Source organism: Orycteropus afer, unplaced genomic scaffold, assembly GCF_000298275.1.
Source record: "Orycteropus afer afer isolate SDZICR_OR568_19922 unplaced genomic scaffold, OryAfe1.0 scaffold00101, whole genome shotgun sequence".
NCBI lineage: Eukaryota > Metazoa > Chordata > Mammalia > Tubulidentata > Orycteropodidae > Orycteropus > Orycteropus afer.
This window is the reverse complement of record NW_006921688.1, coordinates 7,970,046-7,988,553: the sequence shown is the minus strand read 5'-3', so window position 1 is coordinate 7,988,553 and position 18,508 is coordinate 7,970,046. Positions and strand designations below refer to the sequence as shown.

At 44.3% G+C, this 18,508-nt stretch overlaps 1 protein-coding gene across 1 annotated transcript in view; it reads right to left on the bottom strand.

Annotated features, from left to right (window-relative positions):
* Positions 1–6,878: 6,878 nt before the first annotated feature.
* ESR1 (estrogen receptor 1) overlaps positions 6,879–18,508 on the bottom strand; it is a 426,028-nt gene continuing 414,398 nt past the window's right edge. Inside the window, exons 8-9 of the mRNA XM_007943212.2 lie at positions 12,466–12,649; positions 6,879–7,113 (exon numbers count right to left, since the gene is read on the bottom strand). Of these exons, the coding sequence (XP_007941403.1) occupies positions 6,879–7,113; positions 12,466–12,649 (419 nt within the window). The remainder of the gene's footprint in view (positions 7,114–12,465; positions 12,650–18,508) is intronic.

Genomic DNA, 18,508 nt, shown 5'->3' with positions numbered 1-18,508 from the left:
AAAAAAATCAGTTCACTAAAATAGATAAATAAAAATGATCTACATTGAAAAACAAAGAGAAAGGAAAAAAAAATTGAAGAAAAATGAGAAGAGCCTCAAAAACTAATAGGACAAGATCAAGTGTACTGATACAGACGTAATGAGAATCACAGAAAGAGGGGGGGAAACATGAAGAGGCAAAAAAAGATTTAAGCAAACAAAGGCTAAACATTTCTCAAATTGAATAAAAAATATTAACATACACATACAAGTTCAGTTAATTCCAGGTAGGATAAATACAAAGAGATCTACCCATAAACACATACAGTCACAATGTTCAAAGGAAAGGACAAAGAAAAAAATCTTGAAAGCAGCCAAGAAATGGTGACTCATCACACACAGGTGAGCATCACGATGGTTGACAGCAGACTTCTCATTTAAGACAATGGAGCCCAGGAGGCAGTAGATAATATACACAAAGTGCTGAGAGGGTATAAATAATTAAATTAATGAAATAATTTCTTTAAAACACACCTGTCAATCAAGAATTCTACACCTAGGTAAACCATCTCCATAAAAGAAGGTTGAAATAATGACATTACCAGATAAACAAAGCCAAAACAGAAAAACAAGGAAAAGAAAAATGATTAGTAGCAGACCTATTTTATAACAAATACTAAAGGCATTCCTTCAGGCTGAAAGGAAATGACACTAGATAATAATTCAGATCCATAAGAAGAAATGAAATATGCTGGAAATGGTAAATATATGGGTTAATATGAAAAGCTCTACGAATATATTTTTCTCACTCGTCTCAATTTCATTCAAAGTTACGAAGTTGTATAAGGCAATGATTACAACCTTGTACTGTTGGGTCTCTGATGTATATGCTGTTGTGAGGTGCTGTCGAATTGATTTTCACTTGATATCAACTCCACAGTGGGATTTTCCTGGCTGTAATCCCGACGGAAGCAGAACTCCAGGTCTTTCTCACTCGGAGCTGCTGGGTGGGTGTAGATTTAATTTATATGACATTAATAACACTAATAAAATGGGGGAGAATGGAGCTATATGAGAGCAAGTTTTCTCTAATTTATCAGGTTGAAGTTAGTATTAACCTGAAATAGATTGTGACAAGGTAAAATGCATACTGTAAGGACAGCAACCAAAAACAATTCAAAATACAGAGGAAAAAAATCAACAAAGGAATTAAAATGATAACCTAAAAAAAATACTTATTTAACAACAAATAAAAGAGAAAAAAACAGAGGTACAAAAAGAGGAAACACTAAATAATAACAAAATGGCAAATGTAAATCCAACCATATCAAAATTCCATTTACAGTAAATGAGCAGAGAGGATAATAGTAATTACAGTAATAGTGCTTTTTATGGGTCAGGTCTTATACTAAGCACTTTCACTGTATTTCTCTTTCAATCCTCACACTATCCCTACAGTGTGTGCACTATTCCTTCCATTTTATAAATGAGCAAACCAAGGAAAAGAGGGATTGAGGAACCTTCTGAGGGATGACAGAACAAGGTGGTGAAATAGCTTCCCAGAATTCCAATGACTCATTGCAAAGAACCTAACCAAGCCCATCCTAATAAAGACAGCCACAAATTAACTCCTGTAGTCTCTGTGAGGACCCTTCCAGGCAGGTGGCATTATTATCCATCTATACAGATGAAGAAGCTGAAGCACAGGGCAGGTCACACAGCAAATGGTGGCATGAGGATGCCAGCTGAAGAGTCCACCAGCAGACTCTGTGTTACATTTTGTTGCCTCCCAATAAAACACATTACTACCCCATTTACCCAATTCATCTGTTCCATCACAGAGAAAACTGGCTAAACAAGTATGCAGGTGGCTCTTAAAAGGGAAGGGAGTGAGGAGTGTTTCAGTGATATACCTGCTTACCTTGCTGATGAGGGAGAGGTTTGTGAGCTGATTATATAATGTTCAGATCATTCATTCATTCACTCATTCATTTATTCATAAGCTTCCTTCTTCTCCCTCCCAGGGATGAGGTTGGGCTTAGGCATTAGAAAACAACCCCCATTTTAATGAGCACCTCACTCAGTCCTCCCAGGTACCTGTGAATCAGGTGTCATGATTACCATTTTGTTCATGAGAAAGCAGAGGCTCTGAAACTTGCCAACAATCGGAAAGCAGGTATGTGGTGGAGCCAAGAATGGAGGCCAGGTTTGCCTGAGTCCACCATCTATGTGGTCTCGTCTACCTACAGGGAGGGTTACGAGTGAGGTGGGAGGGGCCCTGGCATGCAGGTTGCTCGTCATGGTGTTCTACAGATGATACACTTGATTGCTTTGGTTTGAGGTGAGGTGGTCAGTGTGGTGAACCATTAGCGAGAAGTGGAACTCACAAGAACCAAACCTGTTGTCTTCAGTTTAATTTTTTATTTGAACATCAAATAGGTGGAGAAAATCGCTTACAGGTGCTTGAGCATCCCATGGATTCTTTCACTTTTTTTGTAAGGTGCAAAAGAGGTTTACAAGTGTGTTTCATTAAACAAAGCAAAGCTGTAACAGAAACAGACTAACATCGATAGTAGTGTGTATCTGCAAAAGGACGTATTAACCCATCAAACAGAATTTGGCTTTGGAGCCTTTTCCCATATAACAAGAGATTTACACTGCAGAATATGGGGTGAACAAAAAGCATCGTTTCTAAGCCATGAGAAAACATAAACTGGCATCATGTCATTTATTAATTCAAGTCTCTATCACCAATGACCTCTCTGAATGCAAAGGGGTCCAAGTCTCAGGCACCTGGTCAGGGGACTGTACTTGCTCCCATGGTGCACAGCTCTGTAGAAACACACTGAAGATGATTTGGAACATGGCAGCATTTACACACTTTAAAAGTTCAGGCACATTTGGATGCAAAAAAAAAAAAAAAAAAAAAGAATAGAAATATTTCTTGAATCTCTTACAGTGCAAAACTGAAGTGCCATAATAGATGCAGCAATTACGTAGAAAACAATTTTCAATGACTTCAAAGGAGGTAACACTTTAATTCAAATGGAAAGGAAATGCAGTTAGAAACAGCATAATCACACTAATGAAAACATGGATATTTGGGACCATAGTTGAGTTCGTTTGCTCCAGTTGAGAGTAAGTTTTTAGGGAGTTAACCTAAGTGTGCAGTGAAATCTGGATCAACTTTCCAAGACCAAAGAGAATCATGGTTGCTTGATAAGCTATTGTAGGACTATTTATCTTTCAAAATGACTAGTTTCCCACCTCCCCCGACCCAAGTAGATGTGCCAGGGAATCACAGACGTTACTGCGGTCCTAGTGACCATTCCCCATATCCACAGTCTACTTCAGAGCTGGGAAGTATGAACAGGAAGGGATTTAGGATTGGTTTCATTTGGGGAGGCTTGAAACCAATGGCCTAAATCAATGAACATTTCAGTGTCTAAGACTTGTATGCGAGTATACCTCAGTGTGATCGAAAGTCAATGATCAGTAAGTCCCTTACTCGTTCAGGCCCAAAAGGGCATGGGGTACGGCATGATGAAATATACATGCAAGGTATTAGGGAAATCTAGTCAGAGACCACAGATCCTTGGGGTCTGCGTTTTACAACCTGCACTGTGTCTTTCTTTGGGTGACTTAGCGTCTCTTATTGCTGCATGATAGAATTACAAAAATCATCGCAGCAAATGAAGAGCCTGGCAACAGTTCAAAGAAACACAGGCTAGATAGCTAATCCTTGGACTCTACTGCTGGTGGCATTTTCTGTCTCTAAAACCCGAGCCACCATTTAGAAACTGCTGTCAATTGGAGCTATTTGTGGCTTACAGCACAGAAGTGGAAAGCTGAGCCCTGGTACATACATTGGGCTCCAGGATTGATCTGTCTCAAAATACTTTCAATATTCTTAGTATTGTAATTCACATTTCCCACGTCCCTGAATCTTCTTCTCCACCCTCCCTCCACCCCCTAGGTGGGTCGTTCATGCCCTTCTAACCTTAAATTGCCTCAGAGTGGGGGAAAAACCCTAAGCAAGTGTTCCATGGATGTCATCTCCCCAAGAGCAACATCAGCTGCAAAATGTCAGCTATCCATTAGTGGCACTTCACATAAGAATCAAAAGAGATTTCTAAAATTACTTGAGACTTCTAGGCTACCATTCAAGCCATCTGATATCCTCTGCCCATTTGAAATGTAGCAGTATCGTAACATGAATACAAAAACATTCAATGGATAATGTAAAACCCTCCACTGTAGCGTTGTTTGGATTTAGCTGGTATTACATCACCTATAGTGCTAAAGTAGGTTTTTTTTTATTTGTTTTTATTTTTTTTTTAAAGAAAATCTAAGTATAAACATTAAAAAGAACCCACTGACCCATTAGCTACTGTCCAAAAATACGACTACTGATATTTTGGTAAAAGCAAAATTAGCTGCCCTGAATAATTTTCCTTTTCCAGCATAACCTCTGCTATATTAGATTGTCTATCATTCAATATCCAGCAACAGGCATTTGGATTAGTGCTATTTTGTCTACTGTGGGTACAAAAGTTGATATGAAATGTGACCTTCATTTAAATGAATAATCACCAGGCCTCAGGCATCAGTGACTACATACATGACAAGGTAGCTTGAAAAGTATATAAAAGAACTAAATATCTTTTTCTTCATTGTTGGTTTGGAATCTTAACCCAGTCAAATTAAATTCAGAACAGAATTACTACATTCAATTGTCTGATAAACAAGCAAAGAAAATTTCAAAAAAATATATATTATACTATGTAAGTAAGGTGCTTCTTTAACAAACTAAACAAAACCAAACCCACTGCCATCAAGTCGACTCCTGCTCATAGCAACCCTATGTAAAACAACAAAAAAGAATATGAAGATACACAAAATTGCCCCCAAATTTAGATGTACAGATATGAAAACTCTTTTTTTTTTTTTTTTTTTTTTTGCCCTCCCAGTTTCCAGGTTCTTTGGTGGTCACTTACTGGGCAATCTGAAATGAGTGAGATTCACAATTTCGAAACAGGCTTCCCACGTTGGGTTTAGGTTATAGACAGTGAGGTCATGGGGGAAACCACATTTTGCTTTAGTTGAGAAAAGGCAATAACTCATATTTTGTTCTAGAGAAGCACAAGTCCAGAGAAGGGGCCCTGTGGCTGAGCGCAGCCTTTCTCTTGTAGCCCATAGGCCAAAGGATTCCTGTGGCTCCAAGCTGGTCTCATTGTCCTGGCCTTGGACATTGATGACATGAACTCTGGCAGAATTTTCTTCCCAAGGCCAAACCCTGATTGTGAGCTCTAACACCCAAGGGCATGTGAGGAAGGGGTGCTCCTAACCCTGCCTCATCCTCTGCCCCTCAATGTGTTGCGTGCTTACGGGAATGTAGCCATCTATTGCTGTTTGTTCCCACCAGAGCCAGGCCAGGAATGAAGCAGAGGCAATCACCTCAAAGATACCAAGGCCACCCCCAATGCGTGTGTGAGCTCTGCTCTCAGGTCAGGCCTGAGCCTCACAATTACAGTTTCTACCCTGATTTCTTCCTCATTCTTTAGTGCCTGCAATAATCAGGCACTTCCACTAGTTAGAGCCCTGGGGGGGGGAGGGCAGTGGTTAAGTGCTAGGCTGCTAAACAAAGGGTGTGGTTCGAACCCACCAACTGCTCCATGGGAGAAAGATGGGACAGTTTGCTTCCATAAAGATTTACAGCCTTGGAAACCCTATGGGGCAGTTCTACTCTGTCCTATAGGGTCACTATGAGTTGGAATTGACAGTGAGTTTGGTTTTGATTTGGTTTACTAGTTAACCCAATGCCCCCATGCTAAAGCATCACTAGGGACCAGGGTGCCTGCTCATTTAAACTGTCCTTGCTCACAGGCTGGGCAATACATGTGACTAATTCACCTTCTAAGTTACCTGCCCATCTTGAAGAACCAAGCATAGCACCCTATGCTGGTAACTGTGAGACAGACAGTACCAGAACAGGTCCTGAAGCCAATTCCACTGTGTGCCCTGGAGGAAGAGGGTTTTCTTTTTTTAAACAAACAAACAAACAAACAAACAAAAAACCCAAGAAAATAGGAAATTATCCCTGATCTAGGGAGACTTATATATATGGAAGTGACCTAACTGGGATTAACTTGCTGGTTTCTGTAGAGCCACGGGAGGCAAGAGTGAACCAGAGGCCATGGCTTGTGCACAGTACTCTCAAAAGTCAATGGGAGAGCGTTGGGCAAGCCTGGGGGTGCACTGTATTAAGCTGACACAGTTGGATGATTCAGGCGTCTTACATCTCTGTGGGCACCTTGTATTCCTATAGGGGAATTGAACAAACAGTCACTGAGAATTCTGCTACAGCCATGCAAAAGAACACAAGGTTCAAGGCATTAATTTAATAAAATGAAATGTTACTATAGGAATACAAGAGGATGAACCCTGGACCTCATTTTCTCCAAATCAGCAAAAGAGCTGCTTTGAGTTTTTTTCCTGTGCGTATGCTTAGAACCATTAAAAAGTGCTTCACAGAGGTGAAAAGTCCACCTCTCCAGGCCTGAGTCTCAACAAGTAGCTTAAATTGCACAGAGTCATCTGAACCCCAGCTTGCAGACTGAGTTCAGCCACCAGAAGCTGCAGGCATCCTCACGCTTAGTAATGGAGCAAAGGATAAGGAGAGCTGTTACCAAGATTTTTGCCCTGGAATCCCTTTGGCTGTTCCCAATAGAAGGTGTGCCACTAAGAACTGAACAAGCAAATGAATGGGCACTCATCAGAGGAAACCAGTGTGCTGGATGCATGCCGGAGTGTGAGGAGAGACAAAACTCTGCTAAAGTGACGCATGAAGTGGGGGAAGGCTGCAGGGATTCTCAGAACCTCGGGTGACCCAGGCACTCTCACATGGTGGGAGGCAAACTCTCGGCCTCCCCGTTGAAGAAATACGTTGGCATGGAATGCGACGAAGTGGAGCCCATGGTGGCCAGCTGACTCTGGCTTCTCTCCTCCAGGGGAGCGCCCCCACGGTTGGCCGGGGTGTGCAGCCGGTGGGCATCCAGCATCTCCAGCAGCAGGTCGTACAGAGGCACCACGTTCTTGCACTTCATGCTATAGAGATGCTCCATGCCTTTGTTGCTAGGGGTTGGAAGGAAGAGAGGACTACTTTAGACCCAACCCAAACCCCAGGATGGCTGAAGCTCCCAGGAAGGGGAAGTAAGAAAAACCCCCAAAGATACTTGCATGTTATTTGTCTTCCTGTTTCAAGAGCCATTTTAAGATTGCTTCCCAGTAGGGTGAAGGGCCTTCAAGAACCCTGTGCCTTCCAGTCTGGGGCTCATACAAAGCACTTACACTTGATTACTAGCCTGACGGTGGCTCACACCCATCCAGGGGTACCACGGAAGAAAGGCCTGTGCAATCTGCGTCCATTGAGATCACAGACATGAAATATTATGGAGATGTTCCACTCTGGAGCACATGGGATCACCATGAGTCGGAATTGGCTTGGTGGACATGGTTTTTGTTTGTTTATGGGGGGAGTCTTATACTCACAAGCACCCACTCTCTCTAGCCATTTGCCAAGTGTTTGCATACAGGTGATTCCCTTCACCTGTCTCAGATGAGAACCCCACTCCCCTATCCCCATTGCCTCTAGAAAGAGAACAGATGAGACACACACCCAAGTAGGAATGAGTGTTTTAAATGTGCATCAGTTCAAGCCACAGCCTGGCTTGAATCCTTCCAATGGTTTCCCATTTCACAAAGAATAAAGTTGAAATTTCTCTCCAGGCTGTTGTCGTTGTGTGCTGCCAACTCAATGATGACTCATAGTGACATTATAGACAGAATACAACTGTCTCATAGGCTTTCCTAGGCTGTAATCTTTATGGGAGCAGATTGCTAGAACTTTTCCAGCCTGCAGAGTGGCTGGTGGGTTCAAACTGCCAGACTTTTGAGTGCTTAACCATTGCATCAACAGGGCAACTCTCTCCAGGCTCTAAATCCACTGTCATCGAGTTAATTCTGATTCATAGCAACCCTGAAGAGCAGAGTAGAACTGCTCCACAGGGTATCCAAGGCTGTATATCTTGATGGAAGCACAATGGCTTATCTCTTTCCTGTGGAGCGGCTGGTGGGTTCCAACTACCAACTTTTTGGGTGGCAGCTGCATGCTTTCAGCACTTTGCCACCCGAGTTCCCTCTCCAGCCTCTATAAGGTCTAAATGTCTTACCTCCTCTCTATCTCTCAGACCTCATCCTACCTACTGTCCCTAACACACTCTCTTCAGTCACACTGGATTTTGTGGTGTCCCTTGCAGAAACGAAGTTCCTCCCAGATTTAGGGGTTTTGTGCTTGCTGTTCCTTCTGCCTGGAGTGCCCTTTCTGCTACCTCTTCTATGCCACCTCCTCTGAAAGGCCTTCCCACTACCCCCGTGACAGCAGCCTCAAACCCCTCCACTCCCAGCCCCTATTTCTCATTATTCTATTCTCCTTACAGCACTTATCACTATCTAAAACTCTTCCCTGTGTCTGTGTATCTCCCTCTCTATTTATTTGTTAGCAGATGTATTCCTTCCCAGACACACACACACACACCCAAACACACAACACAAGCTAAGCCCAGAAGAGACAGGGATGTGCCCATCCCATCCTCTACTGTGGGAGTGCCTGGGTGAAGCAAACAGTTCGTGAATTTGACTGCTAACCAAAAGGAGCCTGGAGAGTCTACTTCATCCAGAGGTATATCAGAAAAAAGGCCTGGGGATCTTCTTCTAAAAAGAAGAAAACTAGTCATTGTTAACCCTATGGAGGGCAGTCTACTGTGACGTACATGGGTCACCATGAGTCAGAGTCAACTTGATGGCAACCAATTTACTAGGTCCTCTACTGCAGGCCTAGAACAGTACCTAGAGTTTTGTAAATACTCGGAACATGGGGCCTGTGTAGGCCCAGGGCAATGCAGGTAGATGGCATTTCTCCTTCACCACACTCCTCTGTCCTCCTCCTTTAACCTTGACTCTGCCCTGTCCCCACTGCACCACCAGGGGAAAAAAAAAAGAATTACTCCCTAGCTTGAAATTCTTCCAAAACCAAGATGTGTCAGGAGTAGCCAGGACCAAGAGAATGTTCTAGAAAATATTTGCCTTTTTAGTGGGGAAAAGTGAGCACAAGTTGGAAACGTGCCATTAAAACTCAGCACCAAAGCTACTCAGGTCCTACAACCCAACCACCTAAATTATGATTCCAAGTGGTATTTTTGGCTTATTTTATTTTATTTAAAATGTTGTCAATGTTCAGTGCCCTCTGGATCTGGCACTGTGTTCAAGGACAATCTAATGAATCATATTTATAGTGAGATGAAGTCTGGGGCTAGGTTTGCTGAATAACAACACATGGCTGGAGCCAAGCTTAACCAAACAGAGCTCTGTGCTTTAGAGGGGATGTAATGAGGCACCAAACTATTACTGTCTGTGTGTGTGTGTGTGTGTGTGTTTGTGTGCGGTGGGGAGGGGGAGCATGTGCAAAGCTCCCAGTGGAACCGCAATCTCTCTGCAGCTTGTCCTGTGTTCCCACACAACCCAGAGCTCTCCCGCTGCTGCTGCCCTCAGCTATATGGTGTTAACAGAATCAGCAAGGGCTGTGTATTTAGTGCAAATATACTAGGCATTAACTAATTAGGCTTGCTAATGCTGACAAACAGCTAATGGACTTGAAAATGTAGCAATTGCTCCCAGATACAAAAACATTCATTTGCAATGCACGGTTTCTACAGCATCATTGAAATTCTTAGCTTAGGTAAAAGCTGTTATGTTTTCTTCCAAGTAAGGTTATTTGCTCAGCCAGGAAACCTGGCAGAAGACATATTATCCTGGTCCGTTTCCTGCTGCCCTGTCTGTGATAGTCATCAAAAGAAAGATACAGGAAACGATGGGGAACATATATTAGAGTGCAGCCACCTACCCTACCTGCCCAAGGTGAGTCCTTCGTGGGTTTCCCAGGGATTCTTGGGCAAGTCCTGGGAGCACAGACTGAAATTGCTGTGCTCAATTTACAAGCCATCACTTGTAAATTCCAAGTGCATAGGGCAGGGAAAACCTCAAGTCTTCTATTCATTCACGTATTCTCTCATTCATTCAGTAATAATGTTGTGAGCACTTACTGTAGGTAAGACTTCACTGTGGGAAATGCAAAGAAAAAACACATCTATTTTCTCAAGAAGGTAACAACCTGCAAGGTTGTCTTCAAAAGGGTGGCACTAGGAATTTAAAGGGACGAAGTTCTTGCCAGTTGAATCACAGAATCCCCAGGTTTGAAGGCTCCTTAAAAATTATTTCATCCAACCCCATTCAGACGCCTTGGCTCTACCCTCAAGGCCACTAAGAAAAGGAATCTCTTTTTCATTCTTGGGTCCTAGTGTAAGCCTGAGGTCATGTAGATGTCATCACTTATTACCACCTGTCCCTCTCTTGTCATCACTTCACCTCACAGCTATGGGCTTTCTGGAGTCTGCAGCCCCCACTCTCTCCATCTCTTCCCTATACACTGAGTTCTGCTCATGGGCATGGTTTCCACTAAGCCCCAGCCAAGCAAACTGTATGACTATTCATAGTGGAATGAGGCTACTTTCACCTTGGCATAGGCAGGCTCTGTTTCTTCTGTTGATGCCTTTCCTTGGCTCCTGTAGAAAATATTTACTGAACACTTACTATATGCCAAGCACTGTGCTTGGTGGTGTTGGGTCCACAGAGGAAGCAAGACAGATTGCGGTGTCTGCCTCAGAGATTACAGGCTAATGGAGAGGCAGATATGATAAAATGGGCAGTTGGGCAATCTATTTCCATAGTGATACTGCCTTGGAAACCCAAGGAGGGGTCGCTTTGAGTCGGATCTGACTCGATGGCGGTGAGTTTGTTTTGGTAGAACAACAGGGAAGGGTAGGGTATAAATCCCAGCTAGGCTTTAGGGGGTCAGGGGATGCTTTCTGCAAGGAGTGACACCTGAGCTATAACAGAGTAGATGATCATTTGTAAATATTCCCTCCCCTCTGCCATGCACCCAGGATCTTTGGCTTTGGCCTTTACCATATGACGTTTTGGCCAATAGAATGCTAGTGGACATGACTCAACTGAAGGATTAAAATGCACTGCTCAAATGGGATTGCTCTCTTGTGCCTCTGCCATCTTTTTGAGAAGAACATGCCGCAGCTAACCTGCTGGGTACAAGGAGGATAAGAGACATGTGGAGCAAAGTCTACCTGGGCAACCTGCAATCATTGTAGCTTGAAGCAGAGTCTCCCAGCTGTGCCCACCCTCAATCAGCTGACGCACAGATGTGTGAGTGAGCCCAGCTGAGAGAAACAGCTGCCCAGCCAATCTGCAGCCAGGAGAGCCTCACAGCTGACCCAGAGAACAATTCACTATGGCTGGCACCTAGACTATGAGGAAGAGCTAGGCAGGTAAGGAGGTGCTGGATCCTAAGGGGTAATACATGCAAAAAAAAAAAAAAAGGGAGTGATACTTTTCTGGAAAAGCAATGGCAAGCCATTTAAAGGTTTTAAGCAAGACGATGACATGATCAGATTTGGTTGGACAATGGCTCTCTTATAAAAAATGGATTAGAAGGGATCCAGATTGAAGGCATGATGGCTTCCACTTTGCAAAGTTTGGGAGAAAGTCATTTCAGTCTCTGTTCCCCAGGGATTCTCTAGGAAATAGGCAAAGGCCTCCCACTGAGCAGGTAGGGTAGGTGGCTCTACTCTGAGGATGTGGTTCCCAGTCCTTTCCCGGTTATTTCTTTTGATGAATACTACCTAGGGGGCAGCAGGTACTGGACCTGAACAACCAGATATCCTCCGTCAGGTTTCTTGGCTGAGGAAGTAAACTTACCTTCAAGAAAATTTACTTTTACCCTGAACTAGGAATTTTGGATGTAGAATTCCAGCAGGAAATGATAGTGGTTTGCACTAGGGTATGGCAAAGGGGGTGGCAAGGGGGTGAAGAGAAGTGGAGGAGTCAATGTTGACTGTCTACAAAACATCTGGCCCAGGAGGCTCATTTGGATTGCCAGGTGTGTAAGTAGGGGTGTATGATGTAGGAACAGCACCTTCAAAGGATGGGTGTACTCACACTCTTCCCTTGACTAGGGTAGGACAAGCGAACAACCAAACGTTGCCCCTACCCCACCTGCATACCTCACATTCTTCCATTCTGACTGGGCTTTGCCTATGCCTCAAACTGCGTATAACTCTCAACTCCTTTGTGAAGCCTTCTCTGACACTTGCCCATGTCACAATCACAACACATACCCCCCCACTTCTGCCCTCTCATAGTATTTGTGCTTAGTATATGTCAAGAACTGTTCTCTTTGTGTTACTCATATCAAGGCATTCAGTCTCTCACAACAGCTTTCCCTGGCTGGGTCATGGCATGTGTTTGGGGGACCTGAGTTCTTTAGGCCAATCCTACGGGGAAACTGGGATGCCTCACCTCATGTGCCTGATGTGGGAGAGGATGAGGAGAAGCTGGGCCAGGCGCCGGTGCTGCTGCTGCAGACTGAGGCCCGCTTTGGCCATCAGGTGGATCAGAGTGTCTGTGATCTTGTCCAGCACACGGTGGATGTGGTCCTTCTCTTCCAGGGACTTCAGAGTGCTGGACAGAAAAGTGTATACCCCTGAATGTGGAGAAAGAGAGAGGGTGAGAGTGAGACCACCCAGAAGGTGCAGGCTAGGAGACTTGTGTGTGTGAATGGGACTGATGATGAGGCAACAAAAGCAATATGGACGTTTTCAGGGCCCATTTGAAACCACACAACTATTCAAGATCCTTGATGTGTATACAAAGGAGCTCTGGTAGTGTAGGAGCAAGGCATTTTGCTGCTAACCAGAAGGTCAGTAGTTTGAACCCACCACTACCCCATGGAAGAAAGAAGAAGCAGTCTGCTTCTTGAAAGATTTAGAGCCTTGGAAACCCAGTGGGGTCACTCTGAGTCAGAATCAACTTGATGGCAGTGAGTTTGGTTTTTTTGGTTCATGAGTATACAAGTCTGCTACCACCCGTCTGTCAGGGTGTCATCCTTTGGTGTCCTGCATGTTGCTATGATGCTGAAAGCTATGCCACCGGTATTTCAAATACCAGCAGAGGCACTCCCGGTGGACAAGTTTCAGTGGAGCTTCTAGGCTGAGGCAGACTAGGAGGAAAGACCTGGTGACCTTCTGAAAAGAAGGCAACGAAAACCCTACAAAGCAAAATGCAATATTGTCTGATAAAGTGCTTGTGGTAGTTAAGGTTGTGTGTCAGCTTAGTTGGGCCTGGTTTTGAGTGGCTGGGCAGCTGGATGTAGTTATTCCCCATGGTGAGACTGGTAATCAACTCCATGGTGGAATCTACTGGAGCAGCTGAATGCATGACCCTGCATGTAGCTGAGTCATTGTTCAGCAGCCTGCCATGTTGTCTGCCAATCTTGGGACTCTTAACAGACTTAAATCAATAGCCTGTTGTGTGGTTTGGTAATATCAGGACTGTGCCTTTTTACTTGTTGACCTTGGGTTTGTCAACCTCAGCAGCCAATAGCTGACTGAGTGAAGAAAGCCCCCAGCTTTAGTAGGTCGGGAGCAAGAGGCAGAGCTGAAGCCTAAGGTTGAGGGGTTTTCACCCAGCCCTTAGAGCCTAGCACTTCGAACTTGGACTTCTAGCCTTGAAAACATTAAGAGAATAAACTCCTGTTTGTTGAAGGAAGCCATTCTACCTGTGCTATCTTCTGTTAGGGTGGTACTAGGGAACCAAAACAGTGCTGATAACAGTGAGCCCCCTAGGTGGGAAGGTGCTCAAACATCTAATAATCACAAGTTGTAGCACTACCGGGCAGCATTTCATTCTGTTGTATATGGAGTCACCAAGAGTTGGAACCAACTCAACAGCAACTAAGAACATGCATACCTGAGAGTACAGAGAGACCAATGTGACCTCCTGTGGGTGAGCCTATTTCCAGGACTTCCCATCAAGATTCCCATGAAACAGACTGCTGGCCCTGGGGCTGTAATGGTATAAGAGCCAGTCTTCTCTGGCAGGTGCAACACCAACATGAACTCTTCCATTTAACACTGACGATAACCCTGTGTAGTAGGCACTAGAATGCCTTGTTCACATAGAGAAGTACACAGCAATCCATTGGCCAGCTAAGATAACTGGGATAGTAAGTAGCAGAGCTTATAGTGAAACCAATCTGCTAACTCAATTTCCGTCATTACAATGGAGGATCTCCAGGAGACACTGCCAGTCTCCTGGTGAGATTCACAGAGAGGGCTAAAAGTGATTTCAAAGTGACTGAAAGATCATTTTTTCTGGTAGGATGTGATTTGCTTTTAGGCTTCAGGTCAGGTTTAGGACCTCAACATAGTTCAGCCTCAATGTGAAGGCATATGAATAGGGTGGGTAAAGAGACCCATGGGCTCTGCTCTTTCTCATTGCCAGGAAGCTTTTTCCCTCTTGTCCATCTTCTGGTAATAGATCCTGCTCTCCGGGCCACAGACTGACTCAGAACTGGAGCCCAGGTGGTCACAGCACTTGGGATAGCATTGGCCCTATGCTAGCCAGTAAGAAACTCTTTCTGGGATTGTATATGGAAGTTGTGAGAGAGAAATTCTTTCCTCTAACATTGTTAAGAAGGATCTTTGGTGGTGCAGTGATTAAACACTCAGATGCTAACTGAAAGGTCAATGGTTCAAACCTACTCTATAGAAGAAACATACAGCAGTCTTGGAAACCCTATGGGGCAGTTTTACTCTTTCCTATAGGGTTGCACATATTGATGAAGATCAAAGCCTATATAGTTTTCAGCATAGATTACACCTCAACATAAAGAAAACAAAAATCCTCACAATTGGACCAATAAGCAACATCACAATAAATGGAGAAAAGATTGAAAATTGTCAGAGATTTCATTGAGATGTAGTATTGCATTGTGCAAATCTGCTGCAAAAGACCTCTTTAAAGTGTTAAGGAGCAAAGATGTCACTTTGAAGACTAAGGTCCGCCCTACCCAAGCTATGGTATTTTCAGTTGTCTCATATGCACGTGAAAGCTAGACAATGAATAAGGAAGATTGAAGAAGAGTTGATGTCTTTGGATTGTGGTGTTGGCAAACAATACTGAAAATACATGGACTGCCAGAAGAATGAACAAATCTGTCCTGGTTCAAGTGCAGCCAGAATGCTCCTTAGAAGCAAGAATGGCCAGACTTTGTCTCACCTACTTTGGTCATGTTGTTAGAAGGGATCAGCCCTTGAAGAAGGATATCAGGCTTGGTAGAGGGTTTGTGAAAAAGGGAAAGACCCTCAATGGCATGGATTGACACAGTGGCTGCAATGATGGGCTCAAGTATAGCGAGGATTGTGAGGCTGGCTCAGGATTGGGCAGTGTTTCGTTCTGTTGTCCACGGGGTCACTATGAGTCACAGTAGACTTGACAGCACCCAACAACAACAACAGATTGCTATGAGTCAATTCTCTCAAAGGCTATAGGTTTGGTTTTTGTTTAGGGTTGCTAAGCTGGGAAGATATGAATATGGTGCTTTTACCTGCCACCTTTCCAGCCCACGGTGCTCTCATCTGTGGGAAGAGTCAAAGGAGACAGTGATAGAGGAAGAGAGAAGAAGAGAAAAAGAGCCTGAAAGAGAGAGAGAGAGAGAGAGAGAGAGAGAGAAACAGAGAAACAGAGGGATGGAGAAAAAAAAGTGAGAGTGAGAGAAAGAGAATAAGAGGGAGAGGAAGAAAAAGAGAGAATGAGAAGGAGTGAAATGTCAAGGGAAAGTGGGGGAGCAAGAGGGAAAGACAGAAAACAAGAAGAGCCCAGCAGAGAGAGAGAAATCCGGTAGCACAAAGCGTGCTGGTCCCAGTAGTGAGGTCCTGGTTCTTACATATTTTCATTTGACCTCTGAGCTTTCATGGATTCCTTCTTTACATAGGAATCAATCTCACTGCCATCAAGTTGATTCTGACCCATAGCGACCCCCATTGGGTTTCTGAGGCTGTAAATCTTTATGGAAGTAGATCACCACATCTTCCTTCTGAGGAGGGGCTGGTGGGTTTGAACCACTGACATTCTGGTTAGCAGCCAAATGCCTTGCTTAAAATGGTATTTGACTTTCTGGCCAACACTGGCAATTAGAATAATTGATGAGTTCAGTTAGAATAAGTGATGAGTTCAGTCCAAGGACAGAAGGAAGGTGCAAGATAAAATGGTGAGAAGTACTGAATCAGGGGAGGAAAGGGTGGGGCAGTCTTGTCCAGGCACCACAAGAATGGATTTTTTTAATCAAAGGAATGCTCTAGAAATAAGTCCCATCCTGCCCACTCCCACTTTCTTGCAGTGAGCAGATGGAGTTTTTCCTCCAATCATGTGTCTTGAGCAACAGTTCTGAGGTCTTACCTCTGTGCAGCCCACCCACCATCTCATAAACATATTTCTTCTCTCCTTCCCTCTCCCTCTCCAGCACCTGGGGAAAATTCCTACAGTGGAGAATTCATAGTAAACAGAGTTGTAATTTCTCAGAATGGAAAATGGCTAAGGTTTCAAACAAATAGAGCAAACAATAACAACAAAGCCAGAATGGCCAAGAGCTTGGCGTGTATGTAGTTGGACAGAATAGTGGAGCTTTTGGGATCCAGACGTGCTTTAATCCAAAGCAAACAGAGCCCAGAATGAGTAAGCAAGCACTGGGCAGGCAGTGGGATAAGAAAGAAACAGTTAGATTATCTATTTATGTTCCACAGGGACTGTGTGGAGGGAGAACGAATGTGTCCATCAGAAAAACAGACAATGGTTCAGTGGCTTGGGGTTGACCTGGAGGTAGCAGAGGGTGGAACGGTGTGCAGTGGTAGGCTGGGGGCTAAGCTGGCCTCTGCTGAGCACCCCACTGGCTCTGCCTCTCACCCTCCTCCAGTGTCATCACACCTTCTACCCTCCCATCTCCCAGAGGCCCTGCATCTGGCTGAAGAGCTGAGGACCTGCCCAAGTGACAGAGCTGAGTTTGTTCAAATAGCATGATGCATTTTCTACCAGTTTCCTTTCTTTGTTACCACCCAGGATGCTGGCCTTATTCACCAGTGATCCCTTCTCTAGTTCAAGGAAACCTCAGAATCCAATTAAATTATTAAATCCATTTAAATTATTAAATATACTTAAACAACTTAGGTGGGGACATTTTGGCAACATTTGTTCTTCTTCCTGGTTTGCAAAAATCCTGAAGGCTAGCATTTCACATTGGTGTTTTCAAGGCAGGTAAAAGACTGGGCACTTAGACTCTGGGGTGTACAGCTTTAGCTTCGGCTGCCGATTTTTGGGCCCCGGCCCATGCTCAAAAGCATGCAAGATTCAGCATGCATTTTCCAGAACCTGTTACATGCATGCACTATGTTATGTGATGGCGATCCCAAGCCTGATTTTCTCTTAAATGTCCACGTGTTAAGAGCTAATACTGTCTGTGGAGACAGAATTTTCTTACCATGGACACTGAGGCTGCAGGCCATTCTCAGAACAAGCCTGTTTTTCTAGTCTTGTCTTGGCTCCGATACAGCTTATCATCTCATCCTTGTCAGCAGATGCTTCCTAGCTGTGCAAATATACTTAAAAATAAAACAGAGTCTTGTTCAAATGCCAATAACTGACAACAGCAGCCATCATCCTTGTGGGCTTTCCTGGCAAAACTCTGTCCAGGTTTGCTGCCTCTTGCCTCTAAGCGGCCATTTGAGAGAAACAACAAATCCAAATTCCCAGAATGCTTCAGGTGCTCTGGCAGCCACTGTGAATGAGCAAGAGCAAAACAGGGCTGCTGGTAATTTCCAAGCCCCAGGTGGTCTCTGCCACCCTGGACGGCTGTGCCACAGTTCCCAGCAGCACGCACCCAGTGAGCAGGCAGTGAGGGCCTTCAGAAACAGTCTTGCAACAAAGCGGGCTATTGCAACTCTGAAGGCTGATCCGAATCCCAAATCCAGGGAAAAAACAATCTGCATGTCGTTACTCAGTCTTGAAGTGTCGATGGCAAGTCTGTATATATTCTGAATACTATAGCTGGTGCTCGGAGATTTAGGAATAGGCTGTGGAGGAAGTCTGGTGGTGGAAAAGAACCAGGAGCAAAACTGCATGGACATGGCTACAGATGGGATCTCATTTCAAGCTCTCTCGCTCTCTTGCTGTCACTCTTGATTCTGTTTGCCTCTTCCTCTCTCATTCTGCTTGAATACCACTCTCTCTTCTTCTTTCCTTTTCCCTCTCCACTCCACCTAGACCTGCATTCTTCCCCACAGGGAGTATTCCAGATAATGGCATCTCCTGGAAGCTTCAGAGATGTGGGCATGTTCACTGTGACTGACGTATGCATGTGGCCAAGCCAAGCCATGTCCTGTTATTGGCCTCCACTAGGGGGTGCACATCGAATTGCTCCTGGAAGTGATGAATGCTGAGGCCCCTGGTTTACTGGATGCCTGAGGACAAATTCTTCAACTCTCTCTCTCTCTCTCTCTCTCTCTCTCTC